The sequence below is a fragment of the Acanthochromis polyacanthus genome, chromosome 8 (assembly GCF_021347895.1).
Source record: "Acanthochromis polyacanthus isolate Apoly-LR-REF ecotype Palm Island chromosome 8, KAUST_Apoly_ChrSc, whole genome shotgun sequence".
In the NCBI taxonomy this organism is placed as follows: domain Eukaryota; kingdom Metazoa; phylum Chordata; class Actinopteri; family Pomacentridae; genus Acanthochromis; species Acanthochromis polyacanthus.
Genome location: NC_067120.1, coordinates 4,504,923 through 4,530,723, shown reverse-complemented (window position 1 = coordinate 4,530,723; position 25,801 = coordinate 4,504,923). Strand labels below are relative to the sequence as shown.

Sequence of the window (25,801 nt, the reverse complement as noted above, 5' to 3'; positions counted from 1 at the left end):
TTTGCTCACTCATTGGTAACACAAATGACTAAGTAATTGTAACAACTACAACAGCTACTTCTCACAAAGGAAAAAGCAGGTAAGAGATGAAACTATATGATTTGAGTCATGATCTCTAATCTGCCCGGAAATAAATCTCCCTTGCATGAGTGGAAAAAATAAGATTGCAGATTGAATTTATTGGCCAGCATACCAAATATTTGCTGTGAGACTCTGCATTCTGCTTGCTCTGCACTACGTTACTTTGACAGACTGTAAGTTTGAATAGCTGCCAGTGAAACAAATTATTATTCAGTTTCCCCTGTATTCTGGCTTGTCTATTTATATCTCCGTGTGAGGGTGTGAATATAATATCTTACATCCTGATGCATACAAACCCACACGCAGGCACACGAGGATGGCACACACATACGAACAGATTGCGAACAAAACACTGTGAATGCGTGTCAATAAAGCACTCAAGGAGGAATTTTTGTAACACCACACGCTCAACGTGTGCCCCCAAAAGCACAAAATGCTTCTCTCTTAGTGTATTTGCTCTTCGCTTTGTCACCACGGAAACCACCATTGCCCAAACATCCCCACGCTGACAAACACTTACATTGAGTGTCTTCTCCTTTCTCTCTCTCTCTTAAGCCCCTTTCTCTCCCCCATCCCTTTCATCTCTCTCCCCTGTCATCACTTACCATCATGTGGTCAAGCAAGTAAACATCTCTGACAAACTGTACTACTCTCACACACTGTGTTTTCTTTCTTTCTTCTAAGCACTGGGAATTACAAAAATAAAAAAATAAAGTTAAGGCACGAAAATCCACAAAACAAACTAAAAAAAACCTCAGCATTCTCAACTTTTTCTAGATAAATTACAGCCACTGGTGCAGCACTATATGGTGCATGAATCAATAACTTTACAAGACTGAGAATAAAATGTTCCTCTAAGCAGAACATTTATTTGTCTCCCCCAAGTTGGCTATATTCATAGTCTCTAATGACACCCCCTGTGTCCAGGGGTGGACTGGCCATCTGGCATACCGGGCCGGTGTCTAGTGGGGCTGGTCAACAGGTTCCCCCGGACCTGTAATCAGTAAATTGTAATGGCATTTTAAATTTCACGGGTCGCTTCTATTATCCCGGCGCAGCTTTTCCAGTGTTTACGTTGTTGGCTATCAGCTCAGGAAACACACAGACCAATTACATATGAATTCAGGCATCCCACATGACGCTACTCAGCCAATGAAATCTCTGCATTGTAGCCGCTAAGCAAGCTCAGCGTTCAGAAAACAGTTTAGAGGCTAAACATACAGTTATGAGGCAGTTTTGTCAACTATGAATATAATCACCTCCGTGATCTGATTGGCCACCCTGTGACTCTTTTCCGAGCTTTGATCAATCCGAGAACATGAAGTGCATCATCGGCATCGGCAGCGTAACCGATGGAGGGAAAACCAGCCTCACCAACCGCCTGATCAAGAACCTGCCCAACTGCTGTATGGTCCATCAGGATGACTTCTTCAAGGCCCAAGATCAGATTGAAGTTGGTGAAGATGGCTTTAAGCATTATGATGTCATCACTGCTCTGGACGTGGACGCCATGATGAGTAGGATCAACGCGTGGCTGGAGAACCCGGTGAAGTTTGAGAAGTCTCATGGCGTTAATAACACCCTGGACACAGAGATGGTCCTGAAGTCCGACCACAAAGAGGAGGAGGAGCCTCACATCCTCATTATGGAGGGCTTCCTGCTTCACACCTACAGGATTTGATGGACGTGCTAAACCAACGTTACTTTATTTCCATCCCATATGAAGAATGCAAAAAGAGGAGGTGCTCTAGGAAGTCCACGGTGCCAGACCCCCCCGGTGTGTTCAATGACCACGTCTGGACCAATGACCTGCAACACAGGAACATCTGCTCACTGTGGAAGATTATTGAGAGCAGCTTTTTTTCAGTTCCGCACTTTATTTTAAGATTTACAGTTATATTAAAAAAAATGTTGCCAAAATGTTTTTGAACCAGACTGAATTTATTTGGTTTTGATAGTCAGTTATTGGTTACATGCAGACGCTAATAAAACTAGTAGATTACATCAACATATAGCTATCGCACTAATTCAGGTTTAACATTATGATGTTCTGGACCTTTGCTTTAATACATTTTCTCAGACTGGACCACTTTCAATTTTAGTTCAATACCCCTAAAACTGGCCAGATGAATCACCATGAAGTGCAGAGTCAGAAGGCGGGCGTAACGAAGTGACGACAGAGGCGCGACGATTCTGACAGAAACAACCGGCACACAATAAACGGTTATCTGTCGACTCGTCTTTGGCCACAGCCCTTAAAGATTTGAAGCTAAAATTCAACTTGAAAGATAAACAAAGGACGGCACTGAAGTGTTTCAGTGAGAAGAAAGACGTATTTGGACTTATGCCGACGGGATATGGCAAATCCTTAATATACCAGTTGGCTCCGCTGGTTGGGAAGCTAATGGGACTTAGCCACAATCCGCCGGCGCTCTAGGAACTACGTCAGCCTATTCGTTGCACTGATTGGTTGTATACCTACCCAATTGCTGCAGAGTGATTTGAAAGACAACCTTTTAGCCCGCCTCCCTCCCTGTCGAGCGGCCCTAGACCCTTGTGCCTTCAGAAATATGGGTCTAGCGCGGCTAGGCTACTGCTCTACTGCATTTCAGTAGTTTTTTTTTCCAACTTGTCAACAAGTTTGTATAGGTCTCTAGGGATGTTTTTGAATTTTTATTCTGAAAATCCGACCTCTGTCAGCTTTTTGTCATTCAAAAATTAGTTCTTGATTCAGTCAACCGATAATGTTGTGGGCCGGTCTGGGCCAAAAATGCCAGAGCTGATTTTTTGCCCCAGTCCACCCCTGCCTGTGTCACATCATATACAATGACAGAGGTCTGTGTATATGGATGTACAGAAAAAGGTGTATAATAGCAGCTGTAAATCAATATGACGCAATTTCCAAAAGTGATTGGTTTTCTTTCCGTCCTTCAGATTGCCCTCACAGCACCGAACGTGGCCTTGTGGAGAGTGTGTTTCTCTGAACAAAGTGTGTAATGCAACACTAATTCAGCAATGATTTATTTAAGTGGGAGTGTTCTCCGACAAAAGTGCACACTGGGAAAATATTTGTGAACAAAAGAGACCAAATTATTAATCATGAGACAATTTAATCGTATGAACAGCAAGCAAACAGTTCTCTCAAGAATACATTTGAGCTTTATCTATTCACCAGTAGCTTATTTATAGGAAAAAACAATGTTCTCTCTCTCTGCATGTAGCTGCTAGACACGTTTTATGGGCGCATGGACAATTTGATGCAAATCAATGCTTAGAATGTTAAATTCATGTTGAGACTGTAAGGTTGACTAAACTGTGTGGGAAGTTTGGAGACTGCAGTTTGTGCTGCTGTTTCTGTGGATTAGAGTGGATTCATTTGTTAAAAAAAACCCACCCCCATATGTTTGCACTCCAAGGAACGTACTCAGTTGGGCAAAATGCTCTGCTGAATATGGGTGCTTTCAGATTCTTTGTTACATGATGCAAGTACTTCCCTCATTGTTTTAGTATGATACACAGTACTTTATAACTTAAAACCTGGAGCCACTTTATTGCACTGGATGACATGTTTTTGTATTTGAAAAAACAAACATGGACACTGTAGTTTACCGGGATACCGAGGATTGAATGTGTGCTAAACCACACCTGAAATGGCTCCAGACAAATACGAGGTGCTATATAAATGCAGACCCTTTTTATTTGTTAAAAGCTACTGTGCACAGCTGTCTTATCGGACAATCAAACAAGCATAATAACTTTCAGAATACCCCTGGATCAAATAGCTCTGCAATGTGAGAGGGATTTCATATAGTCAAGGACCTTAGCCTATTAGAGAGCATCTCTGCAGGTATTTTCAGCCTTTTAGTGTCTCATGCCACTCTTCACAGTTCTTTTTTTGGATGCAGCAAGCAGCTGTATTAAATAGTGTGCACCAATTGTCAGAGACACTATGTTGGCAACAAGCTGGTCAACATAATGAAGAATTTAGCTGCTAATTAAACAGGAGTTGATGGTGGAGACCAAAAGAGAGATAAAAGGATAATCAATAGTAGACTAACACATAAACACTGCATCCAAATCATCTTATTTTCTGATTTAAAGAGTTCAAATGTGACATAATTTGCTGTTAGTAGAAAAAGGTTCATTTCAGTGAATTGTGCCTAAAAGGTTTGAGTTTTTCAAATATTGACAAATTCACAACCACTGAATGAGTCAAAGGATTAGACGATTAGTGACCAGAACATAGTCAGTCCTTTGACCAATAAAAGACAACCTTAAAATACTAGATTTATTCAAATGACACAATGCCGAAGTTGACAAGAGAAAGACGAGAACAGGCTGCTGGCATGCCAGTTAGGACCACAGCCAGGCAAATGAATGTCCACAATTCCACCATTTGCCGCCCACAAAACAGTTTCAGACAACACGGTGTGACAGATCGAGGATAGACATGTATGTCAATGTGACATTAGATGATCCTGTTGTCAAAAATGTCCACCAACTTCACCAAGCCCCTCGGGAAGAACGGGAAAATATTCCACAAGCAGCATCAGTAACCTCATTAACTCTAAGCATGGAAGATGTGTGATTCATCACCAATACAAAACGTCTAGTCTATGACCCCATTGTCTGCACATTATCATTTCCAAAATAGAACTTGGTTGTTTCGAGACAACCATTCTGTTGTGGAGCTAATGTGTGTTGGAACAATAAATACTTGAAGAATGAATATATTTTAATAAAATAATACTTGCTGCGTTCATGCATTTTACATTCAACTGGGGGACCCAAGCATGATTAACATAGTGCTTACGGAGGCAAGTGTCAACTACCTATTTAACGTTCACTAACATATTTATCATGTAAATATTATCGGTTCACATTGTGTCAATGTTGTGTTTTTTTCTTGTTCTGCTATCACCAAATGACCAAAGCCACTTATTGCTACTTAAAAGCTTTAAGTCTTTCGGTGGACTGCATGGATTTAAGTTGGTTTGATACTGAGATGAGCATATCTTTGGTTTTACAATAGCGAATTCAAAATATTACCTCCCTTGTCTTTTAACATTTATTACAATCCAATGCAACACCTCCACAGATTACAGTCTCATGTTCCCTCAACGCCTCCCTGACGATGTCAAAGCCTCCTTTATTGAAGGACTTTAGTATTGATTGCATTAGACTGTGAAAGAGTCCAGTCACAAGAAAATCAAGACCCGTGCTAAGTACGTATAGGAGAGTTGGTACGGTACTTTAAATAGCGGGAGCAGTGGGAATGATTTAATGAATTCTCTCACAGCTTAGTGTATCCATCATGATATGCCTCTGTGACACACTGGTCAGCAGCAGCAGGTGGTATGATGTGGCTGAAGTGTAAGTGGCTTTCACAATGCAGGATAGCCTGTCAGCCAGAGGCCCTTAGGGGAACAGCTTCACACCATGCAGAATGGCCTTTACACACTCCCTCGCTGTCTGCCTTCCTTTGTGTGTGTGTGTGTGTGTGTGTGTGTGTGTGTGTGTGTGTGTGTGTGTGTGTGTGTGTGTGTGTGTGTGTGTGTGTGTGTGTGTGTGTGTGTGTGTGTGTGCGTCTAAAGTTGACATAGAAGTTCATCTCTCTTGTTTTGTGTGTGTGTGTTAAAGCAAGAGGCAGAGGATGTTAGTGGGTGGGTGTAAATCTCTGTCCGGCAGCACGCTGGGATGGGTGTTTGGGGACTGGTTGGAGAGCTGGCTCACAGGAGCTCAGATTGATGAAGTGATGGTGATGGATGGAGGTAATAAAGGCCTGGATGTCCTGTCTGTTGCCAGTGATGAAGCTGGTATGAATCACCCGTCTGGGGCTGCCGAACATGATGCTGCTCAATCCCCAGGCCCTTCAACTCTGCCACCCAGCTCCGCCTCTGTCCCTCCGTTGCTTTATCTCACTGCCTTGTGACTTACCGTCATTATGGTAAGTCAGCACCCTGCTTCCTGAACGGAACAAAGCGTAAACATTCGACATCATGCCATTACTGTATCAATCTGTGCTGATGCATACTTTGAAAGATATTATGAGGCTTCTTGTTTATCCATCTCGGAACACAGCGTGCGTACAGTTCAAAGCGTTGCACGCTGTTCATTAATTTTGTGTCCAAACATCACTTGTTGAGTGATTGCGAAGCACACAAGAAAAAAATCCAATCAACTCAGTCAGCCACTCCTCATGAATAGGGTCATTTGAATAAAGAGGGGCATCTGAAATTGCAGTTTTTGTGTCAACATAACAAGTTAATGATCTCAGATGATAATTGGTAGTTGGATGCTGGAGTGCTGTGTTGTGGCCCGTGAGGTTCAGTGCCAAAGACCTCCTGTGATAAAAGAAGCAGCATGAGGGCTTTCAAAGTGGCACGATGCTGTAGGCAACACAATTCATCACCGCGCCATGAATATTCATCCGGCTCTCCGTTTCCTCCAGGGCTGGTGGAAACACGTCTGTATTAAGGCTCTTCTGTGTGTTGCGATTTGAAGACACCTAAACCTTCTGGCCTCTCATTACCAGACTGTGCTCTTGCTGCCCTACACTCAGCTGCCTGCCAGGAAGGGAAGCCATACTTCATTAAAATAAAAAGGAAATTCTCTCGCTCCGTGCACTAACAAGGCAAAGGTTAGACAGTCAGATGATTGTGAATCCACCCCTGTGCACACACTCGCAGGGGTCAGGACTGGTGGTTGTGATTGAGATTTCTCCGTAGTGAGCATGGGGCAAGTGTGCACACGGATTTGCAAGCCCGGGCTGTGTGATTCGTGAATGGACCCCAGTCTGAGGCTTGTTGTTAGCAATTTAGGAACATTTGCTGTGTCTTTTTCTCCCCCCGACCTTCTCGCTGACAGGAGTAGCACGGATTGGCTTCTGGGGCGTCTTTTCGGCGCTTTATCAGACCTGCAGGCTTACAGTTTAGGAAGACGGTGCTTGACTGACAGGCCTTGGCCTTGGCGGTCCCTGGGGGGAAGGGGAGGGGGATTTGTGATGGCTGCACTGACTCGTACTTCTCTTACAATTTTCTCCAGGCTGGTTTCAGACTGTCAGGCTGAGAGAAAGCTCTCTCTGCATAATTCATTAGATCTCCTCTCTTTTTCACTCTTGGCTGCTAGGTGGCAGGCGCCGTAGCCCCATTGTTTAGGAAGACAGAGTAATGGAGCTTGTCACAATATGTTAACATAGTTTATTGTTCACAGCAACAGTTTGGAAACAACTTAACTTCCTTTGAAAAAGACCATTCAGCATATGCAACGTAAAATAATTATGGAGGAAGCAGAAAATTCAAATGGGGCTATTAGAACAAAACGGCTCAAACACTTGCTGTGTTTAATTCATAATTGGCTAACAACGTAAAAAATGATTCGCTAATTATAACTGCGGTGTCATTAAAACGCCTTGGCTGTGAGGCTGTAATCCAAAACAGAATATAGCTATACAGGTTGCCTCTGCAGCAAACATTGTTTTGCAGCCAATTACCCCGGCATTGCCTGCATATGACACATACACAGGCTTGTCCTTTTGAAGCTTGTATACTGTCTATGGTCATAATCTAGCTGGCATTTATTTCTTGGAAATCTGCAAGGGAAAATATCTCATCTTTGATGCTACATGACATCCCCCTTCACAGAATATGACTAAACAAGCACATCTTCCAACACACAAGCCCGCATGTTGAAGCCAGAGGACAACTTCTGTCACTGTAGCAGTAAATAAGGGCTGGTAGGGAGGGACTTTCTATGAATCTATGCCAATTCAGAGCCGGGCTGACCTCTAAAACACCCTGTATGGATATAGTATGTCAGAGACTTCATAAATATGTTCATGTTTTTAAGTATTTTGGCTTGTGGGGGTTTTATTTTGCATATCAAACACTAGTTAGTTTAATTGGAGGTAGCTTCAGTGTGAGATTACAATCACAGAATTCAGTGTATATATAACATAAAAGATAAATCTTAATATATTTGTGAATTATTCAGTTGATTTTAATTAATTAGTTCATTACATTGCTTACTTAGAGTAGTTAGACACATGTTTCTAATGTTAAGTGTTCAATATGTCAACATACTAATAACTAGCAGATTTAAAAACACACAATTAAACACAGATCTCTCACAGATGTCCCAGTTATGATTTCAACCAGAGTTAGAGCTGATGATAAATAAGCCATTTGGTGAGAGAGAACAAAAGGAAAGAGAAACTCTCAGTACTTAAGTTAAGAGCAATGAGGCAGACTTTTTGGGCATCGTTTATACCTGCTGCAGGTATATTATTTTCTTTGTACTGTAGCTTTGAGTTGGATGTTTTTGAAAACACTGAAAACATATTACCTGTTAGCCCCGGTAGAGATGCACTGCATTGGCCACAAGTCTTGTTTTGCGTGGCGGAAGGGTCAGCAAGAAGTTGAGCATTTTGCTTTCGAGAGAAGATCACATGAATTCAACAAAACATGCCTCAGGGGAAGTTTCAAAGACATGCAAAAAGTAGAAGCCAGAATTTGCACATTAACATGAAAGTGAACAGAATTTCTTTTAAGTTTATAGCCTGATATTAGTATTCTGATGCCACAGCAAAAAAAAAAAAGTCCCCTTATTGGCTTCTCATTCAAAGTCACGGATTCCTTCTGCTGACTGAATTAAATGTCTCTGGAGTTGTTTTCTGTGCTGTTTAATACTGAACACGAGTAAATGAGCTTGAGAACTTTTACACAATGAATTTAAACCAAGTTAATCCAAGAGAAAAACAGCCATAATTAGATGGGAGGAGCATGTGAAAGTGCAAATCAAAGAGAATGAACCAAAATGATGCTTGAATTACCCTTTAATGTCTCCAATAAACAGCATATATTTCAAAGGGACAAACCCATGCAGGGATCTCACATATATGCAGCTTTTAGACACAGAATCTTGCACAAGATTATAAGTACATCTTTCATGTTTCCTTCTAGATGGCTGTCTTTTATGAAATTTCAACACAATGCTGTGGGTGAACTAGTTAGGAATTCTTGTGTGTTTTATTTCATGAAAGGAGGAAATAACTCACATTCTGCAGTCATGTTCAGTTTGCCACGCTCAATACTAGCGGTGGAATACACACGATACACTTTAAACTTAATAGAACCAGGTTAGATGAGGGCCTTTCAGGACAGGAAATGCTAATTTTATCCAACAAGCTGCTTCTATGAAGTGTTTGGACATTTGTTTTTAGCTAAATCAATTAAATTTAGCAGTTTATGGCTGATTTGTTTTAACTAAACATCCGAATCTGGCTAATAAGCTATCGTTTATTTGCACTGAACACTTTTCAGTCTTGAATAATCATGTTAGCAGTTGATCACGTCGCAGCTGAAGCTATTACACAGAAAAGGAACGACAATGCGCTTAAACATACTGCTCAATGTGTTTATTTAAAGCTCTTTTTTCTTTTTTCTTTTGAAAGAAACTGGCTGCAAACTACTGCTTGTATGAAGACAGTAATAAGGTAATGGTAATAAGGGAATTTTAGTGTCCTTGTAGCTAAGTGATGTTTGGGAGAAAGGAAAAGCTTTATTTACAATAAGAAACTGTATTATGTATGAAATTAGAATGGTACTTTGTCATTTATAAAATTCATTTCATTTAAACACCAAAGATGATCAACCTGAAAAAGCATGAAATATGATTTGTTGCTTTTTTCCCCTCGTGTGAATATATTTAGTGCCTATTTATTTCTAAAAACGTTCCGGACTTGTAAAAGCTATAACTAGACTGGCTCTGTCTGGAAGTGTTTGCAGCTGAAGAACAGCTCCTTCATAGATTTTGTGGTTTCTAAGAAACAGTTCTGCCAAAGTGAGTGAACAGTGCCACCCACTGGGGAACATTGATGTGATCTTTAACTTTCAATGAAGAAAACAATGAAACGCATGCCTCCTTTAGAAAATCTAATGTCAGACATTTATGGTATTGTACGTAGAATCGATGAAATGATTACGTTCCCGTGTTTTCCGGTGGCTTGGTGTGTTGTGATGGAGCAGACCTGCAGTTATAAGTCAGGAGGAGAAACAGATGACAAAAAGAAAAAGTTTGGTTCCTCTTTACTTTGTTCTTTATTACACATTAAATAGGAGTGGTGAGATTCATGGCAAAAAATAGACTCATTTTGAGATCAGATCACCACTCTACACTGCCCACAGCAGGTGTGTTGTAAAGTGGTCATTCATTCACTTCCCTAGACCTGGACCCAGTCACACTCTCTAGTCACATACACAGAGCGGAGTGAAACTCCATTAAAGCAACATTCATTTAGACACACCAACGAAATGAAGCACAATTTACAAAATATGCACCTTTCAGTATCACAACTATACAAAGGTTGTTAAAATACGATCCAGGTATAAATGATACATTTCAGAAATCAGCTGTTGGCACGCAATAAAGGAAGAGGAACATTTCAAACATTACAGTAAAACTACTTTTGAAACAGTATTGTCAACAGGAGGGTTCCATAATTAAAATTGCATTAACAGTTATTATCTACTTCATGAAAAAAGAGGTAATAATAAACTGGGTCAAAATCCATTAATCCTGAAAGCAAAACGTATCATGTCTGGATTCTCTGTGTGAATACCGTTGCTCCCCTAAAACAGCATTTTGTGTATCTCTTGAGCACACGCAGGACAAAGTAAATGTGGTCTGGGCTCTTCCTACCGTCTAAATGTAGCACCTAATGCAAAGATAAAAGGCAAATGAAACTCCCCAGGCGAACAGTTTGCAAATACAATGAAAAGGTGAAATATGAGGTGACCCAAGAAAGCAACTGGGACTTTTTTAAAAATAAATTCGGACAATTTTCTCTAGAAACCAATTTTACGGCAATTACAGCCTCATTTACAAACATCCGTTCCAGTTAAATCACCACGATACACAAGTTTTGTGGGAGGAGATGACAAATGATTTTGCTGGACAATCATTTGTGTTGAAAGGCAGGCCACCAAACAACTTCAACACTTTAGCAAATGAATCCAAAAACTCTTTAAAAAGCTCGGCATGGGAAAGAATCTGAAAACCCATTTTGACAACATTTTTGAACACCTCTGTGACACCACACCAAGGCAAATATTCCTGACAGCTGCTCAAAAGACGCGTTTTGCTTTCTAGTCAGTCGCAGGCAAACAAGCTGACAGCTTAGGAAATGTGCAAGGTATGACACCTCTGTGGCCAGCAACTGGACACTCATTAATCCGAAAATTTAGCATTTAACCAAACATTCTGTGTTAACATGAGGTCCTCTAGGAGGAGTTTGCTGACAGCGATGAAATGATTATTGTCAGGATGAATCAAAACTATCCTACAGTTGAGTCTCAGCCTAAAGAAAAGCAGGAATATTTTAACCAGAATAGTCAAATAAGGCATAAATCCCTGCTGCGTAAAATGACCAACATAAAACCTGGCTATTAGTCCCATTTTATTACTACAAAATGGGTTCAAAATCATCACGAATCTTTGAATTTGTCAATTATTTTCTTTAAAAAAAAATGGCAGATTTTGCTCTCACAAAAGCAGATACTGAGTATTCTTTAGAAACATTATAAAGTAGACTGTATGGATGTCCACTTCAGTTCCTCGTTGCTGGCTCTGTTCAATGCATCAACCAGAGTCAGTTTGCAATACCCATGTCATCTAGGACACATAGCATGCAAAAAGAAAAACAAAAAAAAAAAACATCTTGTCTCATGAAGGCAAGAAATCACTCCCCACACATTACAAAGCAATGATAAATTGCAAATTAATTAATAGCTAATTAGGGTGTTAAAACATCCGGAGAAGGGTAGGAGTCTGCATGCATACTGAACAGTGACAGAACTAAGTCATACCTAGAGGTCATTAGAGACGGGGACATTACACAGTGGCTGGGACGTTTGGATCTCATCTGGCTGAACGTTGGTCCTTTCTTCATATCCACTGTCTACGTGAGCGGGATGAAAATTCATTCTTTGGCATCCCATACTTAAAAAGGGCATCACAGAACATTTGCAGGCCATGACCTTTCAAGCAAAGGGAAAACTAACTCAAACTTGGTAATGAATAATTAGTCAGATGTGATTTGCAATGCGATTAAGCTCCCGGCTCTGCACCTATGTAAAATTATCCAAATCATCGTTATCCGAGAAAATCTAAGTCATCAGGCTGTTGGACCAACACACGTCAGCAACTGGCACTAAACTGAAAAGGAGCTTATTGGTGACCAAGAGGCAAATAACAAAGGCAGAAAATTCAGGTCAGGTTTAGTATTCAGTATGGTGGGTATTGAGAAAGAGGCTAATAATTTAGTGTAATGTACAAAATGTATTACTTGAACTGTTCAACATAGTTTCTTTTTTTTTTTTTAGTCTGTCTTGAAAAGGGGTGATTATTCACATAAGCGTACACTTTGTCTTGGACTTCTTTTTCTTCTTTTTGCCCTCCTTGCTCATCTTCTCCTTATGCTTCCGGATTTCTCGCACTAATGTGTAAAAGGCATCATCAACGCCCTGGAGAAAAACAAACAAACAAACAATAAAGAGTGCAGTGTCAGAATTAAGAAGTTAGCGTTTAATATCAAAGCAGAAATAAACTTAAATCTCCAAATATCATCTGGGATATTGTCAATATCCACTTTAGATTGCTTTAAACTGATTTTCTGCTAAGTGGACAATCAGTCTGTCAGTGTGACACAAATCAAAGATCAATCCAGGCTTTGTGGGACACCGCTGAATGAAGTATAGATCGAAAATGTATCTGAGAGCAAAAGTCAGCACTGACAGCGACACAGACAGTAGCTGCAGTCACATGAGCCAATCAGCAAAGTGTTTAAATGATGGCTAAATAACATGACAGAACGAGCTGTCCTGTTTACGTTTGCACTAATCTGTATGCATTCCACCAACATGAGCCAACAGTTTTTTTAAAAAAATTAAAAAATAATGGACCTGTTTGGAGTTCTTGGCACCAATACTGGTTCACCTCTGCGTGTTGGTACTGAAGCAACATTTTTAGAAAAATATTAGTTTTTGAACAGAAGGCAGGTCTGGTAATGGCCCAAAAAATTAATGAGCATAAATTATTCAAATGTAGCTCCTGTGGAAACACGCACCGCTGGGGAAAGTGGTGGAAAACTCTCGAGCAACCAATAAAAGCAGGTAAACCGCTTTGATTTTAGTCAAGTGAGCGAATATGCAATATGCTGAAAGTAAAAACCTGAAATAGAGTGTAAGAAAAAAGTCCACCACTTTTATACTGAATGATTTTGTTTTTGAATTTGGCAATTTGTTCCGACTGAGGCGTTTCAAAAGAGGCTTTTATTCTCTCGCTGAGCTCCTATTCTGCTTATTGGTGAATAATGGGCTCCATGGAAATGCAGCTAGTGTCTGCTGACGGCACTCAACAGCAAGAGTGTGAGTACCTTAACAGTTTAGATTGTGCAATAAATGTGACAATAATCTGCAAGGAGCTGTAGAGTAAAAAGCCTGAGGCCACTTTGTGACAAAGACGGCAAGAAAACAAAGACAAAGGGATTTGTATCTGAAAGAAAAACTTTCTCACCCACAAACACACTTGCTCTTTCTGTTGAGAGCATATTCACCAGTTTCTTAACACACGTCCTCCACGGAAACACTGCAGCATGTGATTTAGTCCCACCATGATTTCCTTTAAACACACATGATTACAAACCAGCCCAAACCCCCTTTTGTTCATGTTGATTTCAGCACATTAGGACACTTTCACACTGGTAGTTTTGTCTGAATCTGAGAAGAGTTCACGTGGAGCTTTGACCATATGAACACTTTTTCCTGAACAGGAGTGTAGAGAACGGATCCTTTGCCAAGACAACCAGAAGACGAGGTGGTGTGATTCCGCCCCCCCCCCCCCCCCCCCGTAGTGGGAAAAAACCATTTCCTTGCTGGAAAATGTGTGCATTTCAGTGATTGTTTTTGTATGTCTTGTGGATTTTTAACCAAACAGGACAGAGAAAATCCCTTACTTTAACTTCAACCAAGTTAGCTTTAATCCTCCAGTTAGGCAGTAAAAAAGGGATGTTTATTACATCTTTAGCCCTTTATTATGGCTGCAGCTCCACCTGCTTGTCTCAGTTTTTCTCTTTTTGTACCTATGTAAATGTGCATCATTTCGCTATGGAAACAAAAGGTAACGAGAACAAAGCTGTGAAAAAAGTACACGAGTGTGAAAGTAGACCAAGCCTAGCTCAATCAGAGTTATGTTCAGACTCAGTAAATAAACCCAGTGTGAAAACGGCCTAAAACAATAATCAACCAGGATACACAGAAACACTGAAAAAGGAAGAGATCATCAGCTGTTCCAGCCTCACCACAGCCCAGCAGAAACCAGCAGGTTAGCTTTGAGAACATATGAAGCGCCAGCTCTCATTGGGTGTCGTCTCCACTAACCACACACACACACAGACACACACACACACACACACACAGAGCTGGTGGGTGCATACACTTACCCCTTTCACATCACAACACACTTTTTAAGCTTGACACAGCTCGGAGTCTTTTCTTCCTTGCTGAGCTTATTGAGCCGGTACAGCCTGATCTCCCGTACCAGAGTGTAAAAGGCATCTTCCACTCTCTGCAGTATGAGACACAACTTTCCTCAATGCTGAGGAATACATGGAGGGGGACATACTGTTTGGGTGCATGCGTTACAAACTACAAATACAAATGAGTGAAGGAGACCGATGCTTTGACTTGGGTGTAATTAAGATGTCTGGCCTTTTCTTTATAATCAGAATATCTTAATACTCCAAATCACTCACCAACTGTAGGTTTGGAAAGGCTGCCAGTTTGCTTCTTCTCAGTAAAAAGGTACTGTGGCTACACTAAGTGTGCAGTAAATGAAGATTTGTTTTGTGTGTTACATTCTGGTCCTCTTTAAAGCAGTGCATTTAGCTGTGTTCTGTTAACACAGTCACTCCAGCATACTGAGCATACACATGGGAAGTGCAGAGGTGGATTATGCTGCAGCACTGGATTTTGACATTTTATTACATTTTTTTAAATAATAATAAACTTTAACTGAGCTAAAAGCAAACTATTAGCTTTAAATAGCCACCTTCCAGGCCTGCAGTGGATGAGTGAGTCTAAAATATTTCGTGTGGAGCATCACTTCAGCTGCCTAACAAAGGAGAAGTGCATGCAGTAGTGGCATATCTGTGTATTGTGCATTACATGTCAGAGATTTTCTACAGAAGTCAGATGAAATCATTTATTTGAGAAACAATGAGTAGTTTGAAATGGAAGTGAAAGTTGCTGGCCGAACAAAAGCAGCCCCGCGTGGACAGTGAATTACCCGTTCACTCGGGTAGGATTAGGTGAACAAAGCCGTAAGTCATTGTGTCATTAATTTCCCCACACCAGAAGGAGCCGTGATTCACCCCAGGTCAGAGAGACAAGGAAAATGTGTTTACAGATCACTCCATCAGCCAGCCAGCTACCTGAGGCCATGCTCACAACACACACACCACTGGATGTGACACCACAACAAATCTTCCAACACCCAGTTACAGTAACCAGTAAGTAGAATCATTAACCTCCTGAGTAATTACCGACAGTTTGTCCTTTCATGCAGACTCCTTGACACAAATTCACTGATCTGCTGATTATTTATAATGCAGGATCCTTTGCAGGTGGGCCTAATGATGATGTAATTTCACATATCCAAGACAAAGTAGCATGCAATGATTACATTATCACCCATAAATAAAAATTCAATTAACCAAAGAGGATTTAATGATGCACAACGCCCTGCCTGAGAGATTTCCAAGCAACGTTATTATAAAAAAAGACCATTAGAGACAGTGAATGTGACACAAATCAACAGCAGCACATGACTCAATCACATTTCTTGTGATCCTAGTGCCAAGATTATCAGCCCTCCTCAAGGACACTTGTCAAAATTACCATGAGCCCAATTTTTCGTAAATAATAAAACATGACATCGAAGTGAAATTGACCCACAGTGAAAGACTACAGCAGTTTAGTGACAGGTTTGACAAATGAACTGTTGGAAAGTCGAGGGCGTAGCCATCTCTGGCTGAACTCTCACCTGTCTGGTTTTGGCTGAGGTCTCAATAAAGGGAATGCCGTAGCTGCGTGCTAAGTCCTGAGCCTGCTTGGTGTCCACTGTCCGGGACGGGAGGTCACACTTGTTCCCCACCAGCACCATGGGGACGTCCTCAGAGTCCTTCACCCGCTTAATCTGTTCTCTGCACATTCACACACACAAGAGAAATGCCATTTGATTAAAATCTAACTGATGTGATACTTCAAGGGCGAGGTAATCCCATGTTAGAAAGCTTTCGCTGGGAAGAAAAAGGAAATTATTGGTGTTAGCTAAATGCTGCAGCCTGTTAGGACATGTATGCAACCACATGCTACTGATTCAGAAATTATTTTTATACAAAATATTAAAAAAAGAAAATTAAAAAGGTATTTACACTTTGAAGTTACAGATTTTTGTATAACTTGCTACTATGTATTTAAACACAAGTGTGACCTACAAAATGTCCACGAAAGAATTTTGTTAGAATAAGAAGTACATGTACAATAGAAGGAATGAAATATGATATTGCATTATCAGTCAGATTTAATTTGCCTAGATGTTTTTGTTTTTTTCCTTCAAACTCGGGATGTTATAAGGTCACCTTCACAGGTTAAAAGTTTGTCAGACATAAAAAAAAATGGTGCAAAGCAGTGAAAGCAGTGACAAGGGATGTGACAAACTTCTATACATAAAATCTGTCTGACAATGAACATTCCCAGCTGGACTCAAAACCAGTGGCATTGTGACTACCGGTACTTAGGTGTCTCCTTGCAACCTTTAATCACTAGTAGACCCCAAAATGTGATCCTTTAGGCTTGTTTTATGCTTGATGTGGACGAATTACATCATTTTAGCAGCCACGCCCCTTCACGCGGCCCTTCTCAAGGGGAAACTTCCACGTCGTACACCTCCAAATTTTTCTAACAACGCAGATGCGTGGAAAGCATACAATCTATGGGAAAACATGGTGGAAATGAGGCCCTCAGAATCCACACGGAGCATAAAGCCACACGCGTTCTCTCGTGCCGATTCCGAGCGCCTCATTTCCGTGCGTCACGTTCGTGCAGAAAGCAAAACCTCAGCTTTAGATTCGCATAAAATACTGTATTCACACCGAGTCCAAATTTCGCAGACCTTAAGTTTCTCAGCTCACCTATAGTGGTGAATGTCCTCAAAGGACTTGGTGTTGTTGATGGCAAAGACACAGAGGAAGCCTTCGCCTGTCCTCATGTACTGATCCCTCATGGCGCTGTACTCCTCCTGACCTGCAGTGTCCAGGATGTCCAGCAGACACGTCTCTCCGTCGATGACCACCTGCTTTCTGTAGGAGTCCTGGAAGACGAAGAGGTCAGAAAACGATCAGAACCCTGAGATTAAGAAGGTGGAGGGCTCAAAACAGCAGCTTCATAAAATACCAAAATAAAAGAGTTTAGGAATTATTTATTTATACGGTAATTTAGGTTAGTGATTGAATCATCTCATGCTGTTTTAATAATCCTCGGTTGTATTAATTGTTGTGTAATTAAAAGGTCAATTAATATGATAATATCCACAACTAATGTATATGTTGGTAGATAAAGAGAAGCAGAAATGTACAACATAGTGAATCTTTGCAGATAATCTTTAATAATATTATTTTTATTTTTTACATTGTCTCATCATGACCATTGTATTCATTGTATGGACATGATGTTAATCAAAGATGCGACTGAACTCCATCTAATTATTCTAGGGCACTTCATTTTCCAGCACACCTTAAATTACAATGAGCTCCTCATTTCCACTGTATCAAAATACCAGAACCTTTCATCACACTGATAGCTGCACTTAATCTGATCCAACTCAAATAATTACTGTCAAACCTCCAGATGCCACCTGGTATTTAAATAATCTATTGCAGTGCTCCATTAATAATTGATTGAAACCATGATGAAACTTTGCTCTCTTTGCATAGGTAGCCCCACTGAGAAAGCAGGCAGGCAAGCATGTAAGGAAAGTTATCAAGAACCTGTTTGGTGTCTTTATAAAACTTAAACCAGTAGAACCTGTCGCAACTCCTTTTCTTTTTAAAGAGCAGTTTCTCCTCGTTCTGTGACCACCATGCCTTCACATGGACACGGTACACACACACACACTCACACATACATGTACACACACACAAATTTCCTCTACCTCAATGGTGGGGTCATATTCATCCACAAAGTGATTCTGGATGAGCTGAATAGTAAGTGCGCTCTTGCCAACGCCACCAGCTCCCACCACAACCAGCTTATATTCTGTCATGATTCACCTGTGAAACCAGAAGAAGAACATTCATTACATTTCCACAGACAGTGAGATCATCCATTAATCTAGGGCACCTATCAAGCCCTTAATAGCATATTTCTCAGATGCTTAAACCTCTCCGCTCTAAAAATGTTAGATTCTATTGTGGATGGTTAACTCTTCTGAGCGCTGAATCACCGCTTTAAACAATTCTGCCATCCAGCTTCATTTACTGCTCGTTGTTTCTGTCTGACGGGTTCTCGGTTCACTGGGAAATCTGCGCGCTCAGGATTGGCAGACTGAGAAAATGGTAATGTGTGAACATCACTTCCAGTGAGTAATTCAAAAACCCCTCAACGATTCTTTTAATAACACCGCTGAATCACTGGAAAATTAGATTTCACACCGTCAGGTTTGCTTTGCTTTTCATTTACAGAATGCCCGTTTTAGTATGCAGCAAGAACTCCAGTGAACGAAACTACAATAATCACAAATGCAATATGGTGGTTAATTTGCATGAGATTATGTGCCAATGAGGGAATATAAACTCTAAAAAAAATGCCTTTTAGCTCAGGAAAAGCAGTAAAAATCATTATCAACCATAAAAGGTACATCAAATGCTGAAGAATCCGTTTATAAACATGAGACTAAACTATTCCCCAGGCTTTGCATCAGAAATACTCAGATAATGAGGTAACAGAAACAAAGATAAGACAGTCTACATATGTAATCAAATGTCTAAATCTAGCAACAGAGTCAGTGGTGTTTTCTGAGTAGCAGCTACACAACAGAAGCTAACCCCAGGCAGAAATCCATGAGGTTACATTAAGGCTCCAAAATTGACAAGCGACTGGGAGGCTCTCTGCTGTCTGACTGCTTTGTGGAGCAGCACCCATCAGTAGTGGCAGCTGGCCTTTTCAGAAGTTACAGCACATAGAGGCACGGCCTGTAGTCAGGGAGGAGCTGCACTGACTATTATGGCCATGTCTAGACAAACAAAAACCAGAATGTGGTTTGATAGGTATTTGGCCAACAAAGGTACACTTGTTTGTGTTCACAACACTTTTCAGTGCTCCCTGAAATGATCGACTCCGTGTTATACACTAAAACCCACACAGTCTGTGATTTACACACCAGGAAACTGCCTTATCTTTACCTGAGCAGATAAGACTACTGACAGCGTCACAGATCATTCCAGCAGCACTTTGTCTGCCACATGTCTTACTGAGCACTTTTCAGCTTATTAGTCAGTGAAAGTGGAAATTGATGACTGAATGAAGCTACATGTAGAGTTGGTTGTTGTGGTCAGGATGCAGCCATTAAGTAAAGTCAGCTTTCACAGCCTTGTGTGAGTTTGTCAGTTATGATGTTGTGGAATTTAAATGGCTAATAGATGCCAGCCATGATTGCTGACATCATGTGTGGCTGGCTGTGAATCCACACTTTCAATGTATTTATCACTAAACAACAAAGTTATTTCACCAGAGAACAGCAGAGAAATCTCCAGCACTAAGAGGAGTAATGGAGGTTGATTAGCAGCCATTTAAATATTAGGCTACTTTCTAGCTAGTTTTCCACCGGTGCGAGTTAGTCACGTTTTTTTCCTAATAAACACCCTGGGTTTTGTTCATGCAGTTGGCTTAAAAGTGGAGAGGAATCTGATTTAAATCCACTGCTGTGTGGCCGCCTGAATGGTGTGAAAACTAGCTGTGCTGTTAGCTAGCTTAGCATTGGAGCTTCATCCGCACCCGCAAAAGTAAGCTAACTAGCTCAACTCGTGGGCTAACCTGGCGTGTTTTGACGACAATAAGACGATTATTTTTGCATTGTGTACACCTGTGTGCCCGGACACACTCACTTATCATTCATTCAGAGGGCAAAGGTGCAGATTTCGGAGCCGCCATTGACAGGCTAACCCACAGGTCTGCATTGCAGGGCCAGACGGTAGGTTAACAATTGGGCGTAGTTTGCACTAAATACGAAATATTTCCACAATAACGGCACAGTTCGGTGTTTACACAGCGGACACGGTGACCTGGCTGCCACATTAGTGAACACCACGTTGCAACGAATACCAAAAGGGCCCCACACACATAATAATCGGATCCATTTGTTTTACCTTTTAGCGAGTGGAGTTCCGCGTCCGAAGTAGCGACCAAAGAAGTCAAGCTGATAATCCTCCCGTTTCACAGGATCTCTGCATTTCCTATTTCACGCCAAAACGCCCGCATTTAATTCGGTCCAACGTCGTTTCAGGAGCGAGCAGGAACATGCACGACACAGAAAAAAGTGGGCAAATTTAATCGATTGAACTTTCCATTTGATCCAGCGTCCGGCCTAGCTGCTTTGGCCTTCTTTACGCGAATATGGGCGGATACCAGGGCGCACTTTACCCAGAAAGCATAGCTGGGGATTTCAACCGGTCTGGGCCATATCACTCCACTGTGAGTGTCGTAATAACACCTGTATTACGCTCTATTTTTTACCATTTATACGCACATGATTGCTCTTTAAGACAGCTTCTATTTATACCAGTAGATTTACATAAGCCCCATTAGCCTGTATTAGTTACTAAATTGTGTTTGTGCAGCTTTTATGAGATTTCTTATTAATAAATGTAATATTGAAACCAGACACAGTGGTTGATATTCATACTTTAATAATTTCATGCTTAATTGTGGCTATGTAGGTCACATAGTGTCAGCTCTTCTCCCAGTTCTGCCCCTGCTCTGCCTGCTGCACAGTCAACAAAGCCTAGAGGGCGACTCCACTATATATAGGCTCTAAATATAACTGGAATGTGCAGCAGGGACGTCATTCCCAGGCAAGGAAATGATTTGGCAATCCCTTGTCAGTTTTCTCTGGTGTTCACTGGCGTTGTTCCTGCGCGCTGGATGTGCATAAACACACAGAAACGCATACAGAAAGTCAGCACAGAAAAAAGTCAAATTTGTGGGAAAGAATGAGAATGAACGGGAAGCCTGTAAGGCAGAATTTTGTTCTTAAAAAATTAAGGGTCATTTCATCCACTCGGCTGTGTCTAAACTGAATCTACTTTCATTAAACTTGTATGCATTTTCATTCACTTATTTCCTCCCCCCTACTTCTATTGTCTACTTTACTTTGGTCTATCAGTTTTCATCATTCTGTTTTCACCTGTGTACACTTTGTTAAACTTCTCTGAGCTGTTTACTTAATATATTTAACCTCCTAAGACCCAAGCTTTGGTTGCATTTTAGATTTCTTAGTTATTTGGGATAAGGAGTAACCAATAAATATGATAATCGGATAATATCTGATATTTGAATATAATATTTATTTCTTATTATATGTATATTATATTCATACTATATTAATATTGTTGTTATTTATATTATTACAATTATTATTGATATTATTATTATTATTATGAACAATACACTCTTTCTGAAAAAGATTATGTACACATATGTGGACACCAGGTCCTAGGAGCTGAAATGAATTAACTGGATTTTATTGTGCTCTATTTTGTGTTTCATCTTCTCAAGTACATCCCAATAGAAAAATAAGATTCAGATTAATTGAAATTAATACCATAGCATTTTATTTATGGCGTGAATTTTCCTGAGAAATTTAAATACTGACGATTAACTATCACAAAAAATATACAAATTACTACTTTAAGGCTAAGACTCTACTGTATTATTAATTATGTAGATTAACCTGACTAATTTAGAACTAAAGTTATGAGCCTACAAAAAATATATACATGAAAAACATATACATGAAAATCCTTTAAATGCAAGAATGCCTAGATCCCAATTTGATTTAGCTTTTTTATATTTATTGTTTAATGTTTTGTATTTTCCATGTTTAATATATTTTTTGCATGTAAAGTACAATGCACAAACTCTATGTATGATATGATGATACATAACTGCATGTGTTTGTTTTGAGGGACTGCCTCTCATACCTTCCAAAACCATTAATGGGACACTGTCCAATAAATACAATAGCTTGTAAAAAAAATAGCTTGTAGCCAAATACAGGATGTGTAAAAGAACAGAAAAAGACAAAACATTACTTTCACTTATACAACAGACACACTAGATGTCACTATTGGCTTCTTGTCTAGCAGTTCAATTCAGCTCAGTTTTATTTTTAAAGTGCCAATTCACAGTACAAGTAACCTCACAGTACTACACATAGTAAAACAACGGTGTTATACATCACATCATACACAGAAACCACAAAATCCAAACATTTACCTTTGAGCAGCTCTTTTGTGATGGTGGACAGATTTTTAAAAAATCTTTAACAGAAAAAAGCCTCCAGCAGAACCAGTCTCAAAGAAGGTAGCCGTCTGCATCGAGCCATCTACATATTGTAAGTTTGCTACATTTTCTGAGGACATATGTTGTAATATGCATTTGAACCAGCTGTTTTAACTAAAGATGATCCTGTTATACAGCAGGCACAGAGACAAATCAAAGCAAGAAAATCACAAGTATACCTAATAAGATCAACAGCAGCTACATTTCGCTGCAGCTTGGTGACTCACTGGAATGGTTTCCTTCAGCACAAAAGAACCATCAAAGGTTAAAATGTTGTCTGTGATAAAGGTCTGTACCACAGATCTGACTATAATTTGCCCAAGAATACAACAGTAGTTATGGAAGCATCTGTTTTTTGGCTTTGCAAGAGACTTTTAGAGAAGTAATAATGATTTATTCTAAGCAGATTTGTTTTTATGAGAGCATTTTAACCTGAACTCGGAGAGCCAACTGATTTCCAAGAAAAGGAAATAGTTAGATGTGACAGTTCCAGCTGGTGTTTTATTGCAGGAAACTCTGTTCTGTCACAAGAGGGCAGTAAGCCTCCATTCATGCCAAATGATCTGCTGCTCCAGCTGAATCTAGCTTAGACTCCTTATATTCTTTGCAAGGAGCTCATGTGTCTATGAATGGAAATATTCTTTTTTTAAATGCTTTTTAGTGTACAGTGACTGATTTTCATTAATTTCATTCATACCATGCAACCAAAAATAGTGTTCTACCAGATTTAGATATTGTTCTCCTATTAAGTTGCATAATTTGCAAATAATTTATAATCACTTGAAAATGCTGATTTAACTGCAATGAAGTCTACATTTACTGTATGTGCCTTCGGACCAATGAAAATGAGGATTGTCCCTTAATGTATTCTCTGAGGTTAGAAAAAAATGGACTGAAATGAAATTTTATATGACTTTTATTGAAGAGAGCGTATCCCACTTAGTCTTTATAAGCCGACAGAATAGGATGTGAAATACAGTCTGTCGGTGTTCTTCCAGTATATTAAACAAATACTGTGTTCTACTGGAATTAGCTCTTTTTTTCAATTAAGCCTCATGTATTTGGTAATGTAACATGATTTAACATTATGTATATCCGTATTTAATGTGTGTACTAGGGTTATACTTAATGAGTTCTCTAGAGAATTAAAAGAAATAAAATAATTTTGTAGATCATTACCAGTAAATTCAGAATTCATTACAGACAGTTGTATTGAGAGCATCATATTTAATATGGGTATGAATATATGGTATGACATACAATATGTCAGTGTTTCAAAAATTATTTTAAAATGAAATGTTCTTTAATTACATTTACCATAAATTGTGTTCTAATGGAATTAGCTAATTTATTTATTCAGTTAAGTTCATTTAATGCTGATTTAATTTTTTTTAAATATGCAGTATGTGCTTATAAAAATGATGGTTATACCTCTATGTTTTCTTTGATAAGTGTAATGAAATAAAAAATAATGTTGGTATCATTAACACTCTTATTATGTTGGGGGTTTACTTGACCCATTTTGGAAAGTACTTTTTCGGTATGAAAGTTCTTCTGCTTGACAAGTGTAGTCAACATAAAAAAGGAAAATGGTTCATTTCACATATGCTGTATGCAAACCTACCCTGAACAGAAGAGGTGTTCATTTATCAACATCACTTCATAAAAAGATAAAGATATAAAATACATTTTAAAGGTCTTTTTTTAAATAAATTTAAAAAAACTTTTAATACACATTTTTTTTGTGAGAAACAAATACATTATCCTCACTGAACCTTGATCTGTGAGAGGTAAAGAACACCATAGCACTAAATATTAATAGAAATAGTTAGGAATAGAGTTAATAATGAGATACCCACAATGTTTTTTGTGAGTTTCAGATAATGTTGGATAATTAGACCTCATTGCTAGCAGGAGGGTTAAGCACTAAATCCATCATAGTATCCTAGGAATAAAGCCTTGCTGACAGAACATGATGTGAAATATAGTATGTCAGTGTTTCAAATACATGTTTTTCATTCATTTCTTTGGTTATATTTACCAAAAGTTGTGTCCTACTGGAACTAGCTCGTTTTCTTTTCAATCAAGTTTGCAGATCTGTTGCTATGTTAACTGCATGTGCCCATGACAATGAGGGTTGTACTTAGGGATGTCTGATAATATCAGTGGGCCAACATTATCGGCCCGATATTGGCATAAAAATGTCATATCAGTCAATATGGTTATCGTTTTTTTGCCGATCATGAAAACCGATAAAATAATCCCTGGATTTTGCTGGTGTTTACCACTGCGTAAGTGATGCCATCATTAAACAATATAATCATAGAGGGAGAGAGAGAGGGAGAGTGTGAACTGTTGTTTGAGAAAATTAAAACAAATAAATATGGTATTTTTTCCATAACTTAAGTTGAAATAGTTTTCTTATTTTACACAGACAATGTTTACACTTGGAAAGCATTGTTGCATCTGAGAATGCAAACAATGGGGCATCACAATAATGATGAGTTAATTCCATGACAAAAGATATGTAAGGTTACCTAAAATTAGTTAATTAGCCCACATATATCGGTATTGGTTGATACTGGAATTGGAAATTGAGAGTTGGACAATATTGGCATATTAGTTTTTGGCAAAAAAAAACAAAAAAAACATCAGACGTCTCTAGTTGTACTCTTTAATGAAAAAAGAAGTTCATTGTGATATCATTACCCACTAAATTCATGGATATATGACAGTAGCCCAGGTAAAGTGCCTTCAGATGCTTACAGAATGTGATGTGAACTAAAGCAGCCTTTGTTAGTGCTTTGATTTGATTTTAATTTTATATCAATATGTTGTAATTGTGTGTCGTAGTTTAAAAGAGTAGTTTTAAGGCTTTTGCTCTAAAAAACGCACTAAAGTTGCTTCTATCACCTTCTCAAGGCCTGTTGACTGCAAAATAATCGTTATCTGTGCGTTTTAGAACATCCTATCTAAATAACAGTGTGCATGGGGGTATCTTCCCTGTGTTTGGATGTCCTGGTGCTGTAAAAGTTAAGGCTTCCTCC

The 25,801-nt window shown here is 39.5% G+C and overlaps 1 protein-coding gene across 1 annotated transcript; it reads right to left on the bottom strand.

The window, feature by feature from the left end:
- Window positions 1-10,154: 10,154 nt before the first annotated feature.
- Window positions 10,155-20,860, bottom strand: kras (v-Ki-ras2 Kirsten rat sarcoma viral oncogene homolog). The gene is made up of 5 exons (XM_022206698.2): window positions 20,561-20,860; window positions 18,349-18,466; window positions 17,330-17,508; window positions 16,180-16,339; window positions 10,155-12,602 (listed from the first exon to the last, which is right to left on the bottom strand). Exons 2-5 carry the CDS (start codon window positions 18,457-18,459, stop codon window positions 12,486-12,488), a joined length of 567 nt encoding a protein of 188 aa, XP_022062390.1. The 5' UTR covers window positions 18,460-18,466; window positions 20,561-20,860; the 3' UTR covers window positions 10,155-12,485.
- Between the last annotated feature and the right edge of the window lie 4,941 nt (window positions 20,861-25,801).

Bases quoted from the DNA above. Each gene is read 5' to 3' on its own strand.
- kras (XM_022206698.2), bottom strand. From the start codon at position 18,459: ATGACAGAATATAAGCTGGTTGTGGTGGGAGCTGGTGGCGTTGGCAAG. The intron at 16,340-17,329 runs GTGAGCTGAGAA...GTGAATGTGCAG, and splicing joins GAGGACATTCACCACTATAG to AGAACAGATTAAGCGGGTGA. The intron at 12,603-16,179 runs GTGAGAGTTCAG...GTTTTTCTCCAG, and splicing joins CCTCAGCCAAAACCAGACAG to GGCGTTGATGATGCCTTTTA.